Genomic DNA, 20,792 nt, shown 5'->3' with positions numbered 1-20,792 from the left:
AATGTAATATTATAAATAATTTCTGTCCATATTGAAATAACAACATTTACAAAAATGTTTTCTTTTACAGACATGGTTGAATTTTAATTTATGTTTTGCTAAATATTTCCATTGAAATTTAACATTTCACTTGTATTTGCACCCAACTACAGATAAACTTTCATTAAAATAAAAACGTATGTATATGGCAAAAATATTAGATATTATAACCACAAAAATGAAATTATTTGAAATTTTCAAAGTTAATACATTATTTTAAACACTTAAAAAAATTATAATTAATAAATTAGGAACAAACTTATTCAAAAAAAATTCATATTATCATTACAACTAATGTTTCTGGCATATTTAATAATAAATTTTTAATGTTTTTAAAACATCCTTTTTTTATCAACATAATACACCAAAAGCTGGATTGATGCACACCAAAAACTGTAAATAAAATGTCCCTAGAATTTTTATCAATATTTTATTCAAATATAGGAAAGAAAATGATTAAAACACTTAATAGAAAAATAATAATCTTTTTATAAAACTTTTAAATATAAGAAATAAAAAAATATAATCTTCCTATACAAAACTCAATTTTTTTTTTGAATATTATAAAAGTATATGAAACCTCTTACATTATTATATAAAATATACAATGTGTTATACAAAATATTCTTTTAGATATTGCTTTCAAGTCTAGATGTATTTTAATAGTAGGATTTATTCTTGATTTAATTAATTAAACGCAAAACATATTATATTGCTTAAATTTCCTGATAAATTAAAATGGATTAAACTTGTGCACCCACAAAATAACATCAATAATAATCACAATTTAATGATTTCAAATATTCTAATGGATTAAAAATTAATAGCTTTTATTACCTTGTTATATGAAAAGAGTTTAATTAAAATTGAATGATTATTGTATATTAATAATTCTAAATTTTTTGCGTAAAAAATTTCTTTCGAGTGTTTTTTGTTTGTAATAATTTTTGTTTAAAATTTTAATCATCACACATTGCCGAATCTTTCCTTTTGATATTTCTTTTTCCTTCTAATATTTAATTTAATTATTGGTTAGCTTTTTTTTTAAACAAGTACATAAACAAAACTGCTCTCCCGTTTGCATTTTAAATTATGAAAATTAAAACAAGAATTGGTGCATCTAAATCCTTAGTGTAATCAAAAATGTATATACATAAATAATATGCATTCCGCTTTATATATAACAAAATTGAAACAGTGCGTTTCATAAGAAGTATAATACAAAATGTGGTAGAAACTCATTTACATATTATGTATGTATAAAATCTTAACCAAATTCAAAATAAAAACTGAGTTTCATGCACATAAAATAATTTAAAATAATAAGTTTATTTTACATATTTTTAATTTATAATCATAAAACAAAAATTATTTTATTTAATTATAAAAAACCAGAATATTGAGTTTCATTTTAAAAATGCCTAAAGCATAAATTGAAAAAAAAATCTGATTGAAAAATCTGAAAATTAATTCTATACAAAAATAAAAGTATAAATTTAAAAATATCAAAATAAAAATTTCCTTTGGCTATTTTTATTTTATACATATACATCATATTACGTAATGTAAATATTTTTTCAATATATTATTACTTTTAATTTCATCTAATTTTTAAAATGTTCTATAGCTACTTTATATTATTATTCCTAATTTGTTAGGTTTTTCATAAATTACCACTTTCATCTGCTTTGCTTTGTACAATTAATAGTTCTAATTAAAGATTTCAATTTTAAATTCCATTTTTTATTTAAAGTTTTCATCCCAATGCTAAAATATCTTACTTCCGCAACAAATTGAATTTATGCAAAAGAATTTTCGCTATCGAACTCATATGTTTAAAATTTGAAAATGTATGATATTCAAATTTTCAAAAATATGATTTTTAATATAAATTAAAAAACATTTTAATATAAATTAATAAACATTTGCCAATATTTTACTTTTAATAGAGAAATACAGAGTATTTAGTTGGCAAATTTTCATTGTATGAAAATTATAAAAAATTAAAATGATTCCATTTAATATTTTAATTAAAAACTATTTAAGAAAAAAAAAACAGTTTTAAAATAAAAATTTCTAATAACCTAAAAATTCAAATAAAATTACTTAAGTACATTATGATTTGTTGATTTAAAGTAACAATAAAATCCAAAAATGTGACTTTAAATAAAATGAAAATAAGGTGACCAATAAAACATTTCAATATAATTATAGACAATAATAAATTATAACTACAATTATAAAATTTGGTATAATTATGGGCCATAAACTTAAAATCTTAAACTAATAATGAAAACTCATAATTAATAATATTTATTACTAAAATCATAAATTTAGTACAGTTTCCAATTTCAAATTTATAGGCTTCGCAAATTTTTTTTATTAAAAAAATTAATTAAAAAAAAAACAAACAAATTCATATAAATAATCTTAATTAATTAAAAATTGTATTAAAATTGTTAAATCTCTAATTTGAAAAAATAAAAATATGTCGAGCAACCTTTAAAAATTTCAAAAACGAATCGAAATATTATATCTTAAATAATGTAAAATAACATTAATATTTACTAATAATTCAAAGCCATTTTCAGATTAATTAAAAAAAAGTTAAATTTATTTAAAATACAAAGTGGCAAATGTATAATAAAAATTGAACGACAAAAAATCGTACAGCAATTTATGAGATTTATCCTAACAAAATATTTGCTTCAGCATTTAGATGGCAAAAATATATATTTATTAAATAACAAAAAAAAAACATTGCCTTATCACTCTAAAAGTAAATTTTCTTTTGAATTTTCTTTCCAATTAGTTTTTGAATCATCACCACAAGTTAATAAATTTTGGTCTTGACTGACTTCCGTACTTTTCTTTTCATCTTCTGTTGATGTTAAAAGATTTGCTGTCTTTTCTGTTGTTAAAAAGAAATTACTTTCGCTAAGTTTAATTTTACAATTTCCTTTTGGCATTAAATCACCGCAATCATTAACATTTGTATTCATGTTATTGGAAATATTACTGTTGTTACTTGTATTTTTACTATTATCACCGCAAGCATCTTCTGCTATTATATTATCAGCATCAAAATCTTTAACACCATCATTACTTTGATCATTGTGATGATTATAATTATTATCAATATTAAGACTTACATTTTCATTATTATATGAATGATTTCTCTTAATGTTGTTGCTATTTTTATAATTACTATCATCATTAATATTCATAATACCTAATGTTAAATCCTTGTGGTTACTTTCATCACCACAATAATTAGGTAAATTTTGCCTAGATTGATAACTGCAATCGTTATTTATATCGTAGGCAAGTTTTTTATTATTATAACTATAACTTCTATTTTTAAAGTTAACATCATCATCACTAGTATGATTATTTAAATTTTTAATCTCCTTTTCACTTTCTGAAGATATTAATAAAGATGACGATATTGATTGTGAAGGTAAAGATTTTCTTGGTGAAAGAGTTGAAAGTAATTTTGGTTCATTTTGATTTTGATTTGAATTTAAATTAATTGATTTCAAAATATTTATACTTGAAGAATTACTTCCTGATGTAGCACTTTCACTTAAGTCTTTTTTATTATCTTCGAATATTGACACAATTTTATGTGTTGAATTTTGTTCAATATTCAATGTAGGCTGTTTACCTTCTGTTGATGAAATTTCTTCTATTTTTTTATCACTAAACAAATAATAAAAAAAAGTAAGTTAAAAAAAGATTTGAAAATTATTAAAAAAAAATTTTTTTGTAACAACAAAAGATTTTCCCTTTAAAATTCAGTCTAATGAGATTGCACTCTTTAATTTTACGACAGACAATAAAAATTTTCTGTTGTTATACAATATTTCCAACAAAAATTTTAAAACTTCAAATTTCAGTTTCATAATTGATTTTAAGCAAAATTAATTTTTACTACTTTTAATTTATTATATTTTTTACATTAAAATTGATATTTGAATAATAAGCTTGTGACTTAAGATGGGCACTTAATAAATAAGAACAATCCAGTTAAAACGTGTGTTTAGGAAAAGTTTCGTTTAACAATCAAATTGCTATGTTTTACAAAAAGAATGCCAGGACCAAGTCATACGCTTGAAAAAATGTATTAAATCATGATTAAAATGTTCAATAAATATGTAAAATAAATTTAATTATACTAAATATAAACAGTATTTAAAGAACAAAAACCGTATGCCTTGCCATATTTTTCTAATGCAATAAATCCTTCTTGCTCACTATATTTTAGAACTTAATGAAACATTTTCATTAATTATAAATTTGTATTACAAGTTTCTTATATTATAAAATATAAATTTTAAATAATTAAGAAACAGAATCTCACCTATTTGGTTTTAAATCTGATAAAATAGTTCCAATTCCATTATTAGTCTTAGAATTTAAATCCAAAGTTCCGGAAATGTTAATCTCCTTTAATAAATTTTCATTTTCTCTTTCATTCTTTTTTGTAGAATCTTTCGATTGCGTTGAGGCACTAATTGAAATTGATTCATATTTATTTTTAAAATTGCTTGCACCTTCTGTATCTGAACTCAATTGGATTTCAACTATTTTATTAGAATCATCATCATTCCCACAACTTTTTTCTTCCGTTTCATATTTATCTTCCCTAGCATTTTCTTTAGGCAAATCTTTTTGAAAATTTTTATTATTCTCAACAATGACTTTCGTGTTGGTTCCTACAATTTCATTTGTAACATCCTTGATAAATTTATTTTTATCATTCGTTATTCCTTGTTCTCCATTTTCTATTTTTTCTTTTTTTATTTCTTCTTCTTTTTGCTGCTGATGCTGCTGTGATTTTTCTGGTAAGAAAAGATTTTGTTTACTAATTTTATTTTTGTTTTCGGTGTCGCTATCGTCAACATCGTCTTCAATGTGCTCATAACAACTACTAATACCACCAACACTAGAGTTACTATTAAAGCTGACTGATCCAGATATATTACTCTCAGCAGTATCATTTCCGTTATTTCCTTCATTAAGATTTTCCGTTCTTATAATTGAAGAATTTGTTGTAATACCTATGACATCGGTTGTAACTGTGCTATTTGTATTGTTGTTGATTGTGTTATTGGATTCCTGCGAAATTGTTGTTGATGCTGAAGTTATATCAATTGGGTTAGAGGAGTTTTCCTCTCCATTACTGCTATTTAAAAAGGTCTCACTTTCTGTGCTATTCCTCTCTGAAAAATTAAAAAATATGCATATAAAAAAAATGCAAAGAACAGCGAGAAAGAAATTTTCTTTTTAATAAAACAGAATTTCATCAACGTTGAAAGAAAAGAATAAATATTTAATTTCGAAAAAAAAAAATTTCAAATTATTTTATTAACTGCATAAAACAAATTCTATACCTTGTCTGATATTTGATTGGTTTTGTTGCCCACTAGAATTATCTTGACGAATAACGTTATAAGAAACCAATGGATTTCTTGTTCCGTAATTAACTGGACCAATTTGTATAGAATCCAAATTAATACGCTGTAAATTACCAATTTGCATTCGAACTGGAACCGGTGCCATCCATCCAAGTCCTAATAAAACTCTTCTCATTGTATTAATAATGTCAGCACGTCTTTCTAAAAGTGGTCTTATCAATTCAGTTAAATTTCCATTATTATTAATCAATTGATATCGTTGTATTGTTGTTCGACCACCATCTGTACCACCGCCCGCCTGTCCACCACCTTGTCCATTATTATTTGTTTGAGTTTGATTTTGATTATTTTGTCGCGAAATCAGGACAACTTGTTGTAACTGTGCTTGTTGAATTATTACTGGAAGTTCATAATGATGGAAAAAGTAGAACATAGAATGCTAAAAAGTTTAAAAAAGAAAATTCATTTAAATAAATTAATAATGAATTTGAATTAAAAAATTAAATCAATATTATTAACGATAGTTAAAGTAGAGTCTTTGTTTCTACAAGTTTATGCAACATCATTAAAAAATTACGTTGCCATTCATAATAATTTTAATTTTTTAATTGAAAATTTTTAAAATACATTTAGCAGCAGTTCTCTATAATCTACAGCATTGTCTTAATGAGTTTCTTAAATAGGGTCCATTATAAGGCCTATTTGGAATGATTATTTTCAAGGTAAAAATGATAAAAAATTTCATGAAGCTAGATTTATCTCGGATTTACTATCAAACTTTCTAATATTGAAATAGATTATTGATTGAAACGGAACCACATTTACATCACATAATCCCAACAACAACGAATGCTTTGCCAACTTTATTTCACCAAATTCTTCAAAAGAATTCTTGAAAATTGGTGCTGGATTTTTTATTAAATTACAAAAGAGTTTTCACATTCAATCTGTTTCATTGTATTATGAAAATTTTGCACTTTTACGATAATTTGCTTTGTAAAAGCTAAATAAAATAGCAGTTAGTATTATTTACACAACAAAATAAAGTTTCAAAAAAAAAACTGTCACTATTCACTGAGTTTGACGCATTATTCATAAGTTTAAATTCTTTTGAAAAATAATTTTATTTTTCAAAAAAAATTTTTTTTTTTTGAAATGTTAAAAACTTTTCAAAGCACAAATGAAAAAAAGCAAAAACAAAGACGAAATATAAAATAAAAAAAAATTCAAAAGAATTTTTGTTTGTATTTTATTTTTTGTATAAACAAAATAGTATGAAAATTTTAAAACTATACGTAAGTCACGTGAACTGGATAACGAACTCACGTGAATTTTACAAAAAAAAAATACAACGTTTCAGCCATGATATAACATTTTTTACCAATACATATGCATCAATGTCATTATATTTTCAGTTTTTGTTTTTCTTTTTCATCTATTTTCATTTATAATATTTTCCTTATAAAATGATTATGTGGATTTATGTTATTATAAGTCATTTGTTCAATTGCATAGCAAATCCACGTGACATATCCTGCTGATTGAAATTATTAATTTAAATGCACCCATAGTAAGCATTAAATTCATCAACAACAGAATTATGATTCATAAATTCTTATACACATAAAGGTAAAATTCAGATTGATACGTATATATATATAAAATGGTATTTGTTATTTATACAAGACTATTTATAAAATATAAAATAAGTTATGTCCATACATATATGTATGTATGAGAAATAATACATACAAATGAGAATGACGTATGGAGAAAATATTTTTTCGTGATATTGTAAAAACTACAATTTTCAGTAATAAAAATAAATAAAATAAATGGGCACACTTTGTTTTTAGAGAGTAAAGTATATTATGTAGGTGCCAATACCACCCAATTCTTTGAAAATTAAATTTCAGGAATTGTCAATTGCAAATTTATAAATTGCATTAGATAGTTGGACATGAGCTAAAATTAAGAGGTTTAAAAAAATTTTGAAAAAACAAATTTGAATTTTTTTTATAAAAAGTAAAAATTTAATCTTTTTTGTAAAATAGTTTAAAATTCAATGACATACCGTTTATAACACAAGTTTATAGCCAACCTGTGATACAGTGACATAAACAAAGAATTTTTTTTTTAATTTAATTGTTTTTTTAAATTATTTCAAATTCTCAAGTATTCCAAATTCAATTCCTTTCCTATTGTGACTGAAATGAATTCTTTTGCTGATAACTCTAATTTTTTCTTGAAATGTTTACGTTCACACATTACTTTGCCTAAATAGCAGTACTTTGTCTATATTTTGGTTCTGCAGCACTTAACCAATATTTTAGTTATACAATAAATATTCTATGTATGTATGTAAATTAAATTAAATTAGCCTGGGCTGCAGGAAAATGTTTAAAATTAGAATTTTTTATTTATTAAGCTATTCAAGATATTTTATTTTTTAATGTTTTGACTTTCATTTTTTCCTATTTTTTAAATAGACGTTAAGGCCATACATTTTTTGAACTTTTGAAATTTAAATAAATCTAATAAAAACTTCATTGAAAATATTTTCACAAACGATAACTGTAAGAAATGGAAGTATTTTGTAACTAATTTTATTATATAAAATTTTAGTAAATTCCAAATGCTAATAAAGATTGAAATTTTGTATACCAAAAAAAAAATTAATAAAAAATAGCATTTCTAATTTAGTTCAAAAATGCTACTCGTACTCGTATATTTATTCATAAAAAAATTTTATATTTATTGGAGTAGTTCAGTAATAGTATTTTTTTGTGTCTCACAGTAAATGATTGCATATGCATGGAATATTCTGCCATTTATGTACTATACTTTTATTTATACAACATATTCTATTCAAATACTGATATAGTATAATAAAAGGAATACAATCAAATTGATACCCAGTTACAAACAAATATACACACATAATATATATGCTCACATATTATATATTTTGTTGTAAATAAGAGAGATGCAAAAGCAACTCAAAACAGAAATAAAGGTATTTTATTGGAAAAAATCCTATTTTGTACTTTGTTTTTAGTTTGCTGGTAAAACACTATAAAATAACGGAAATTTAAAATTTTTTTTTCACATCCTTACACCTCGACTTCTTATTTCAACACTTGATTCATTTTCAATATATTTCACATTCATATATCTCTCTCTCCCTTACTTATACATATACAGACACCCAATGTAATTGATAGAATATGAAGGAGTAATATTTTTTGATTTTGTGAATTCAAGAGTGGTTTTATGGTTTTATTTTGCATCCGTACGGCATTCCTTTATTAATTTTCTATTAAAATTTTTTAAAAGCATACATTCATAGAGTATATATAAAAATTCACTGTTTAAAATTTATGTATTAAAAATTTACCATTATATAGACATACGAGTATTAATGTTAGGCATATTCTTGATTTAGCGGTGAAAATTTATCGTATAACAAAATTTTTTGTTGCGAGAAATTAGCCATAATATTGACATCATTTTGTTGACATTATTACGAAAGTAAATAAATAAAGATGTATGGAGTCTCATAATCTATATAACATACCCTTATAAACAAGCATATTTATCTTTTACCTATACACTTTGCACATGCTCTCCAATTACTTTGTAAATAAAAATATCTACATATATATATAAATATATGCTTTTATACAAGAATAAAGTATAATATTATGCATAAAGAACAGTGTAATTGATTTTGTTTTAAATTATATTTAATTATAGATAAAGTATTGAAAGGTTAATATTCAAAAATGAAGAATAATGAAATTGGTGATTTATTTTAGCTAATACTTGACATGGGGACGTTCTGCAGTAAAAATTAAAAACTTATATAATCAATATTTAATATTTAGATACTCAGAATTGTATTCTACAAAATCTGCTGAGATGTGAAAAGCTTAAATTGAATTTGACTCAAATTATTTTTAAATTATCATCGTAGCCACTTTTTTGAGTTTAAGTTCCCTTATACGAAATGAAATTATTTAACTGTAATTCGAGTAAGTAATTTAACTGTAATTCTTCAACTGTGTTTGAAGATTTAATTTGAATTAAGAGCTAGATTAAAAATTCTAAAGAGTTTTAATTATTTCCTATACAATTAAAATCTATTGCTCGTGCATGTATATTAAGATTGCATATTATAACTTACTTGAATAAAAAGCCAAGATGATACCAAAGCTAAACTACTATATTGTCCATTGAATCTGTAGTGGTATGCATAGAATGAAAAGTGGTACAGGTAGAAAAATCTGTAAAAAAGAAGATATATTTTTCTTGTTATAACATACGTAGATTTTGTGTAAAATAAACAAAGAAATAAAAAATTCTAATTTAATATGGTATACAGTCAAAAAACCAATAAATTAAAAAACTAATAAATAAAAGTTTTGAATGCACTTGCTTTATAAGGTCGACATATTCAATTGATTAAAGGTCATTTACATAATATCAAAATTATAAGCTACATACGCAGGACAACGCTACATTATAAGCTACATATACAGGAGAGGGTACTTAAAACAGTTTTGCTGATCCAAATTTTCCTTGCAATAAATAATACAGATCGAGGTGCAGATTCATTGGTCAATTTAATTTTCCACAAGTTTAAACCAGTTGTATCTCGTAATATTCTTTATACATTAAAAATCTTAAATTCTAATTTCAAATCTAATACCCTTTTGACACTGCAACGTTTAACATATTGTTCTTGAATAATATATATTAAACGATGGTTTAAAACGACAAACTTTCAAAAACAGAATTTTTAAGGATTTTAAGGAGCTATAATTTCCAAGCCAATTGAGCAGACAGTAGAAAATTTTGGATAAATTTTCCAACTTCTATCTTGAGTTGTGTAAACTGTTAACGAGTGCAAGAGTGTATAAGTTTTAAAAAGTAGACCCGGATGAACCGAGTAAAATTAATTAAATACATTTCTTCCCAATTCGTAATTACTAAGATTTTCTTTAGCTTTTTCAGGTTTTTATTCATGCCTTTAATAAATTCTTAATAAATATTTTAGTCAAATCAGAAGCATAAGAAAATGAAACATAACGAAACCGAATTAAATTTCTTTCATAATTAAAATTCGCTATTAAATTTATGATTATATTTTTTTTTTTGGTCGAACAAATAATAGATTAAGGGAGTTTTAAAAGTAAAGCTGAATTGCGTAATATGCTTATATATATATATATATATATATATATATATATAGATCGATTTCTTATTTCCTCTTAATTTTCTTAAATGAATTTAAAATACTCTACATATTTTTTTTCTGATAGACTGACCCCTCTAAAAATTATTCAACGAGAAAAGTTAGTGTAAACTGTATTTAACCGCCTATAATCGTAGGATTCAAACTCGAAAATATTTCATTATTTGGAAATATTTTCGAAACATTTTGAAACATTAAAAAAATATAGAAGTTGTTTGAAAATCTATAATAAAAACTCAATATATCGAAAGTCTACGATAAAATTTAGGAAATAAATGTGAACCGGATTTACAAAATCAAATTTAATCGATAAATAAATAATTTAATACTTTAATCAAAATTTATTATAAAAAATTTTAAATTTACAAAACTTAAAAAATTTAATTTAATTAAAACTACTTAAGATTATTCGATTTTGACCTTATTTAATGCACTAAAATTTTTGTAGTTTATAAACAAACACAATAAGTTAATCTTTTCATAAAGTTAAAGTTAATTTGGTACCGACTTCACAATTTTTAACATTTTACCGACATAAATGGAGAAATAAATTTAATATACCACAAGAACTCCATAAACATTAAAGAAATGAAGAATAAAGAAGAAAAAAAGCGGAAGAAAGATAAAAAGAAAGAGGAAAAAAAAAGCATATTAGGAAACTTAAAACTTATAATTTCCTTTAATTTTCATTACTTTCCACTTTTTTTTCTGTTTTCTTATTTTCCTTATTTCTATGGTATAAAATCATTCCATAGAAAACTTATATCCTAAAATAAAACAATTTTGTTCATAGAAAACATTTTATAGATGTAGTATATATATTTTTTTTTTGGTTGTGCTATAAAACAACCATAGTAAAACAAGAAAAATAAACAAAGAAGAAGAAACTCCTTATACAACGGACAATCGAAAATTAAATTTTCATTGATATTATTACAGGATATCGGAATAAAATTTGATGTTTGTTCAAAAAATTAATTATGTCCGAGTTCTTATGGTCTATCAGTGTGAATTATTGTGTTGATTTAAGTAGGTTGATTATCCTTACGTGCGAATACATGCATACATATATACTCGTAATATGAAAAACTATATATTTATAAGAATAAATATATACATTGTATTTTTATGAATGTAGTTGTATACACAGTACAACTTTTATAATGTTAATCTTTGAGTAAAATTGAATTTTGAATCAGCAATTTGTTGAGTATCATACTTAAATTCTAGATATTTCAATATACTTTTTATTTTTAATGAAAGCATTGTATGCAACAAGAAAAATTATTTGATGGCATCAAATTTTGGAGTTCAACATTAAACACACTGTATACGAGTATGTTTCATAAACTTAAATAAGTTATATTCTTAGATATTTTTCGTAACCTATTTTTGATTTAGGCAATTCAACAAATACAGTTCCCGATAATCCAAATATATAACTTATTCAATTCACATGGAGATTAATGTTTGCCACAAGTTATATGCATTTCATCTAATCACTTGGATTATAAAATTTGATCCAAAGAGATATCTAATGAACGCTCATCTTTTTAAGTGCTCAGAATTATTTGACGTCGAAAAGATTTTGCGATTTTGCGATCATTTACTGAACATACATAGTTCTCATAATGTTTTGTATGAAAACTAAGGTTTTCGATTGAATTGTCAATGTTTTGAATATCAAAGATTTACTGTATATGTACATAATTTATGTCAATGTTAGTGAGAGTATAGAAAATTGAACAACATTATTTATTTTTGTTTTTCCTTTTCTTTCTCCTTTCTCCTCAATATTCTTTTTCCAGTCTCTCCTAAGACTATATAGAAAAAAAAATTGGTAGAAAATTGTACTATGAATAAAAATTTAGCAAAATAAAAAAAAAGGACTAAAGGACAAATATTTAAGATAAAAGGAAAAATAAAAAGGAACTAAAATACGAGAGAAAAAAATTAAGATAAATTGTTGATATATTAATTTGTAACTTTAAGCCACTAGGTATATACGTTGCATTATATAGTACTCACATAAATATATGTATGTGTACATACATAAAAATTGAAACAAAAAAAGTGAATATGGTCGTAGGAATGCTATATATGTACATACATATAAATATATTCAACATTAATACATTTGTATGTGCATGCATTCTGCAAGAAAACAATCTCTACTCCACAAACAATTTGTTTTTTGTTTAAAAATTATTTTAAAGCTTAACAATTTCTGCAACACTATCCGCCTTTATCGGATTCTTGCAAAAGTAATGAAAAAATGAAAATTCAAACTTGTCGAAAATTCGTAACATAACTGGAATTCACTTTCGAATTCAGAAAAAATCAGTGCCAACGATTGGTTCATAATGAAAATTTTCAAAAAAAAAGCCCAAATGAATGTTTTATTACAAAAAGTTTTATTCCTTTTGTGCACTTATTGTCCATTTTTAAACAAATATCATAAAATGAACTTTTCACAGGAAAAAACAGTATCCCAATTTTTAATAAAATTTTCTTTCGGAATGCAGGACCACGCAAATACAACTCGTCATATAAAGGTTACAGACGAAAGTTTTATAATTCGGCAAAACACTTTATTAGCTTATAATATTTTGCAAACATCCAACGAGGGCTTTTTACTGGAAAAATATTAGATTGTTATCCTTGATAAAAAAATTTTTAATACTCAAAAAACTTAATTGTGATTTTAACCTAAGAAAACTATCAAAACTTTTCAATATAAGCGTTACGGGTTTTTAAATAAAAAAATTATAATTCTTAAAGTTGAACTCATCCAATTAACAAAATCTTTCATAGATTGGATTTTATCATTTATATAATAAAATTTTCTTAAATGTTTAATTAAAATTCTAATTTTACATCATTCGAAATCAAAGAACTAAAGAAAGTTTTTATTAATTTTAATTTATTAACATCAACAACAACCATAGTTAAACTAAATGTAAAGAATACAGGATATTTTTTGTTTTTACTATACTTATATACATACATATAATATTTCAACTTAATATAATGGAGTTATTTATTCAGTCCACTAAAAATTATAATAAAATACAATGGGGAGGTTTATGATAAATGTGTATAGTTTACTAGACTATAATTGATAATCATTATCAATATTGTTAACATAATAGGGGCGCGCCTTTTAAAGTAAAAAGAAAATATATAAAAATATTGCAAAAGTGGAAAATTCAAAAAATTTCATTAAAAAAATTAAAAGTAAAATAAAAAAAAATTTCAAGTAAAATGACAAAACTTCAACCGAACAATAACCAAACAAAAGACTATATGCATAGTTGTTTACACTTATAAATACAAACGTATAAATTGTCAAGTATCTTACCAAACAAACAGAAAAAAAAATAAATTTCTTAACCACATTTCCATTCAAGAACAAAGTAAATAGATGTATCTATATATTTGTGTATGTATTTATACTCTAATTGCATATAATATATGTATAATAGTGCATATAGAAAGAAACTAGAAAATTAAATTTTGGCAACTTTGAGGCATTTGCCGCGTTTAAAAAAAGAAATCGTTAGTATTTCTTAAAATTAAGATTTCTTTTAATGTTGCATCTTAAAATCATTTCAAATACAATAGTTTCAAATACATATTTTCAAAGAACTGAAATGACTATGAATATTTTCGAAATTAATTGCAATTTCAATGCATAGTTATAGTGTATAGACTCAATACTTTATTAAGATTTCATTTTGTAATCATTGAGATTAGTCACTTGAGTAAATCACTTGAGATTAGCTTTAAAGCAAACCTATGAAAAAGCTATTTAATTTTGAACTGAACATTTGAAAAAATCTACGGGTATATTTCAGCGTTTCTATTTCATAAATAGAAATTATCCTCAATAGTATTATAAACGAGTCGCCAACAATTGAATTATTACTATAAAAAGTATGAACATTTATAATGATACAATAAGAAAAGAGGAAATGTTCACATAGTTACACAACTTCAGGCGAAATATATGACATTTAGTATACATATATATGCACTCTTTCTATTGAGTTGTTAAAAGGATATAATATAGAAATAGAACGACAAATTGGTAAACATATTAAAAACACAAGTAGTATTAAATGACGCAATATTGACATAAAGGTTTTAATACGAAAGTTTCAATCATTAAAATAAAAAAAAAATATAAGGTAAAATTTTAATTTTTTGGTAATATTTAAATTTCATATTTTCATATGAAAATTTAATTTTTTTAAAATGTTTAAATGACAATTGAAAAAAAAATTCAGATAACTACAATATTGACAATATTTTAAATAATTTTTAATTTAATTTTAAAAACGTCAAACTTAATATCAAAGTAAAAAAAAATACTAATATGCACAAGCAAATTTATTTAAATTATGCACCAACAATTGGGCTATATATTTTAGTAGGATAAAGAAAAAATATCGGGGCATATTTTTTATAAATGAAACTACAACCAACATCTGTCAAAACTTTTTCACAAATTCTTCAATAGGCAAGTATATATTAAGACTTTCGAATTTTAAAATCATTTAAAAGAACTAACAAATAAAAGAGTAAAATGAAGCCACTTTTTTGAGTATTGGCCTCTTCTAACGGAATTAAAAAGAGCAAATCTCTAAAATCGCAAACTAGTAAACCGAAAGAATTATAATATGAAAACCCGCGTTTTTATTTCCAAAACATTTAAACTTTTTTTAACTATTCAATTATATTTTTAATCCAATGAATTTATGATTTTGGGAAATTTCAAAAATTTGAACAATAAATCTTCAATATTGATTTAGGAAACGAAATTCTATTAAAACGAATTTTATTCACCTTGTAAACGTTCTTATATACATACCTAAAAATTACTTATTTTGTTAAAGATATTTATGTATGTAGGTGCATATTATATGCAAATAAAATTTTAATAATATGTACATTTTTGCAGGTATTTATTTGTATATGTGTATATGAACCAAACACGTACTTTTCAATAAAATAATCTTTTGAAACTATTATTTTTTTTTTATGGATTCCATTATTCTTATTATAAGCGTGCATAAATATTATTTCAAAGTGTAACACGCTGTTGGAAGTTTGAATTTGTTATTTTAAATAAGTACATAATAGAATAATATATGTATGTAAAGTGTGTTAAATTATACATACATTCATACTACGTTATACATTGACAGCTATACTAACGAAAATATGTATAAAAAGTTAAAAATATTAAAAGTTTATAAAAATTTATAAATTTTAGTAAAAATTTCGAATTTCCAAAAAAGAATTTCTGTTCTTGTTGTGAAAAACTTCGGCTTTAATAAAATATTAATCAAAAACAAAAGGGAAAATTGTTAAAAAATTGGTCAATTATTTTAATTTCCCATTTTTAATTTGTTTCGGAACATTAGATAAGAAATTATGCCCATCTATTTCTTTAAAAAAAAATCACATTTGAAAAAAATCGCAATCTTCAGATCATGGAATGTCTAATGTCTCTTATTAAAGCATAAATAGAAATTAATAAAAATTAATAAATTGAGTATTTAATTTATTTTATAGCTATTCTAGAATATTTATTGTTGAGTATTTATTCTAGATGGCATAGTTTAAAAACTATTACAAAATTATTTTCATTTTTTTTTTGGAGAATTTTAACTTACGTTAAATAAATTTTAAACTCCAATCGCTTAGTTAATGCACAATTTATGAAATACCAAGTCTAATTTTTGAAATTTTTAGTTTAATCTCCATATACTTTTGGATTTTAAATGGAGTTTTCTAAACTGTTTTAGCTTAAATAATAAACTAGAATAATGTTAATCCTACAATTTTAATGTACACAAGTTTGCTTTAAAAAATTTACAATTTAAATTCTACATACAAACTTAACAGTGTGAACTTAAAAACTTAGTTTCAATCAATTTTTTTCAATTTAAAGTTCTCAATCAATTTTTCGAACCAAAAAACCATAAGGCTTACATTCATTAGACTAAAATAAAAGGTTTGAAAATGAACTGATTTATAAACAAGCAATTTACTTTATTTCTTAATTTAAAACAATTTCGGGTTACAAAATGACGCAAATATGCAACAAATGGTAAAAGAAATCATAAAAAGGAGTTTCAAGATCGAATTATGCACAGTAGGTCTTGTGATTACATATTATTGCTTTCTAAATTTCGAATTTAAAATTAAAATTTTTTCAACAAGATTTGTCCCAATTAATCCAAAGTTATTTATTCACTTTGCTTTAATACTCAACGAATGTTTCGCACTTTAAAGCCATTACAAATTATGTTTTTGCACTTTAAAATATAAAATCTATATAAATTACTGTTTAAATAGAAAATTAAAAATTCTTAAATCTAAAATAAGAAATAAAAGTAAATTTTAGTCGAATGGACATTCATGCACATTTTTTTTTTGTCTATTAATAAAAGCTATTCATTATAGTTACATGATTCTAAGCAATGAATCAAAAAGACAAAAAAAAAATATTGCCAGAATGAAATTATTCAAGTTTATTACTAAAAAACAAAAACAAAAGCCTCTCATTCCCATGTTAATAATGAAAAATGAGCTTATTACGTGATGATCTACAAATAACAATAGAGTAAACTAATAACCTCACTGCGAGAAAAAACAAAAAACCCATATATGTATGTATGTATGCACATAGAACACTAACAATTAGAAATTTTCAATTTTTAACCAGACTTTTAATATTTACTCATACAAAATACTAAATGAAATTTATAGAAGATTCAATAGTAAAAAAAAAAAAATGCTTTTTTTTTTAAGCTAGAAAATCCGATGCATTTCATTATAAATATAGCAAAATTTTGTATACAAACACATATTCTATATAGATCCGGAATGTTACAAATCTATATACAAGTACATGTAGATATATATGTAAATATAATAGTGTATAAATTGTAAAAGACTAAAATGGAAATAAACACAAAAGATATCAAATAGACTCTTAAATGGAGGACATTGAAGGGTGCCTTAATTAAGTATATGATCTGCCATGGAATTATATAAAATGGACTTTAAATCCTGAGAGCACCACAAAAGCATAATAAAAAAAAAATCGTATGATTTTTTGTTTTTGGTTTGTTTTACTTTTTCTGTTTGTGTTTTTTGTGTTTTTTTTTTTGTCCTTTTTCTCTATTAAACGTTTTCATAGACTCTTTTGAATATATACCGAATCAAAATTTTATTTAGCCGTATATATATATATATACAAAATAAAAAGGTCCATTGCATATTTTGTACATATACAAAATTTCAATATTTTCTTTAATAAATAAAGGACATAGAATTGAGTTGTAATATTCGAAAAATTATTTTTCGATATTGGAAAAATGATGGAGGGATTTTTAGTGGAAAATAAAAAAAAAATACAATACTTATATATGTTTGTGTATAAATATAATAAATTTTTTGCCTTTAACCAATATTTTAAGCATATTTTTTAGAAGAAATTTCAAAAAGTAGAAAATCTTTTTCCCCCAATTTATATTTTGCTTGTCAGTCATTGAAATTGTCGATTTCCTGTTTTTGATGATGACAATAATGTTAATTAGGATCAGAGATATTGGTTATACAACTTCGCGAAAACTAAAAGAAAAAAAAATTAACAACTCCCGTTTCCTCTTAAATATTTTCGTAGTTCCATATAGGTGAAACAATTAGTAATGTTCACAACGCTTACCGAAGCAGTAGATTTCATTTCCGTAAACGTTAGCAAGCAAATGATTTTTCAGGTAATATATTACTGTGATAAAAATTACTAGACAAATATTCAAATTTACTCATACAATTTTAAATTTTCTTCCAGAATGACATACGTTTCCCAGTTAGAACCATTTAAAAATGCAAATGCATATGAAACGATCACTTAAGTTTCTTATTCGTCGTTATCCGACTTAATTTACAAAAATATGTTAATTATCAAATAATTCGTTTCCTGAAACTGGACAAATTGTAATAATCATCATTAACTGTGCATGACAGCAGTTGTTCGTTTTTAAAATCATTTAAAATGTTTATATACTATTCATACATATATGTACATACATTTGTATTACAGTAAATTTTTAAGTCTTGCATTGTTATTGGAGTAAAAAAGCATACAAGTTATTTTTACTCAGTCCTTTATCAAAACAAATCAGCTCGATAAAATTCCATTTTATCTGAAACGATTCTGAATAATTTTTTTGATATACAAGGAACTCCAAAACAATTTGAGAGAGCTCTATTACTCTTAATTTTTTTTACAAGTCTCCGTGAATCTTTCATATTTGAATATCTAAATAGAAGAAATCAAATCAAAAATGTGTCTAAATTTATTTGAACATTCAATTATACCCGGGCTTCCTAACTAAAAAGGAGTTGCCAATTATTGAAAATATAAATTTACTCCTAACAAGTTTGTTATTTAACTGCAAACTTGTTTTTTTGCGTATTTTATAAATTGAAAGAAAAAAAAAACAAATAAGCATATTAAAGGCTATTCCATCTCGCTAATGGTTTTCGTTCATTGATGCAAATGATGAAAACTCTCTTAAAAAAAAATTTTTTTTTAACTGCTTAATTCCGATGTATTTTGACTATATATTTTAAGGTTGCGTTAAAATAAATTATAGGTATTTTTTTTTTTACTTTCATTTTTGGTAATAAGTAGTAGGCGATCCTGGGAAAGCCTTCATAAAGTCCTAAATATCCCATAAAAAAAAATAAAAAAATTACCATAAAAATTATTTTCAATTAAAGATACAGAATCATAAAGAAACTTATTTAAATTTTTGTGGTTTTAAATATTATCAATTCTTTTATATTCCGAATATTTCGGAATGTTTAAATTTCTCATAAAAACAGAGCTCCTCAAGATTTCATAAAAAATACTAATTTTTTAATTACATTATTGGAATTGTATGTACATATTTGTTTTAAATAAGTTTACGTATAGGAAACGTGTTCTACCAGTTCAAAATTGTAACCAATTAAACGATAATTTAATGATATCTGATTCTTGCTTGAACATTACATTATGGGAGTTCGTATATAATTACTGCACTAATCTATACAAATCACGTCTAGATTTTATAAGTTAAAGTAGAAATTAATAAGCTATAAAATTAATGACATCACTAATACTTCCAAGTATCATCTGGTGTATTACTCGATCATTTATTCCTTTTGATTTTATGTCTATAGAAACTGTTACCGCATCCATGTTTTATCATTCGAAAATATAGAAGATCTTGATGTGATTGGATCAACAAGATGGAATATAGTAACTGGGTCAACTTCAATTTACAATTTCATTTTACATGAGGTTAGGTGAATTCACTATAATTTACGCAGATAAATCATTTTAGGCTTGCTGATCATCTCAGTATTCAAAAACTATTTACTAAATGGTTTTTTATTTGTCTTACCGCATTAACGTTTTTCGATAAATAAAAAAGATTTTGACCAAGATTTTTTTTAAGTAATTTTTTACAAATTTTAATATTTATCGTGTTTATCTTCTCTAATCAACACAAAATTATTTAAATACCGAAATTTTACATTGTTTCAAAGAATTTTAATAGGGCCCATTCTATTAAATGCAAAATCAGCATATAATTTTGAAATTTCTTTAATTTTTATAAGAACTCAAAGAATGAAATCAAAATTTTGTATGTATATGAAAAAAGAAACAAATAAATTAGTTATTACTTTTATGATAGACAAAGTAGCTATAGCTGAGCCTTGAAATTGGTCACAAACTTCGTTGAAATATTATTGAAAATTTAAATAAATTAAAAAATTGCCTAATTTGATTTTTAGTTCTCATAATATTAAATTCATTACAGAGAAAAAAATTCCTTGAATCAAATAAGTTTTCCATTTAACGACTTTATTAAAATGACTACGCAGAATAAAAGGAAAAATTGTTTTATATACGATTCTCAAACTTTTTTTTATATACATACATATCAACCTAATTATAAAATACCGAATCTAATAATATAAATATAGCAAAAGATTTTTATCGATGG

At 23.4% G+C, this 20,792-nt stretch overlaps 1 protein-coding gene across 1 annotated transcript in view; it reads right to left on the bottom strand.

The window, feature by feature from the left end:
* Positions 1-953: 953 nt before the first annotated feature.
* Positions 954-20,792, bottom strand: part of LOC129605782 (homeobox protein 2) — a 69,474-nt gene continuing 49,635 nt past the window's right edge. Inside the window, exons 13-16 of the mRNA XM_055515719.1 lie at positions 9,646-9,745; positions 5,436-5,898; positions 4,403-5,264; positions 954-3,741 (exon numbers count right to left, since the gene is read on the bottom strand). Of these exons, the coding sequence (XP_055371694.1) occupies positions 2,808-3,741; positions 4,403-5,264; positions 5,436-5,898; positions 9,646-9,745 (2,359 nt within the window). The 3' untranslated portion in view covers positions 954-2,807. The remainder of the gene's footprint in view (positions 3,742-4,402; positions 5,265-5,435; positions 5,899-9,645; positions 9,746-20,792) is intronic.

This window comes from Condylostylus longicornis, unplaced genomic scaffold (assembly GCF_029603195.1).
Source record: "Condylostylus longicornis isolate FDR11 unplaced genomic scaffold, ASM2960319v2 ptg000014l, whole genome shotgun sequence".
In the NCBI taxonomy this organism is placed as follows: domain Eukaryota; kingdom Metazoa; phylum Arthropoda; class Insecta; order Diptera; family Dolichopodidae; genus Condylostylus; species Condylostylus longicornis.
Note: the sequence above shows the minus strand (reverse complement) of the source record. Positions and strands in the feature narration are given on the sequence as shown.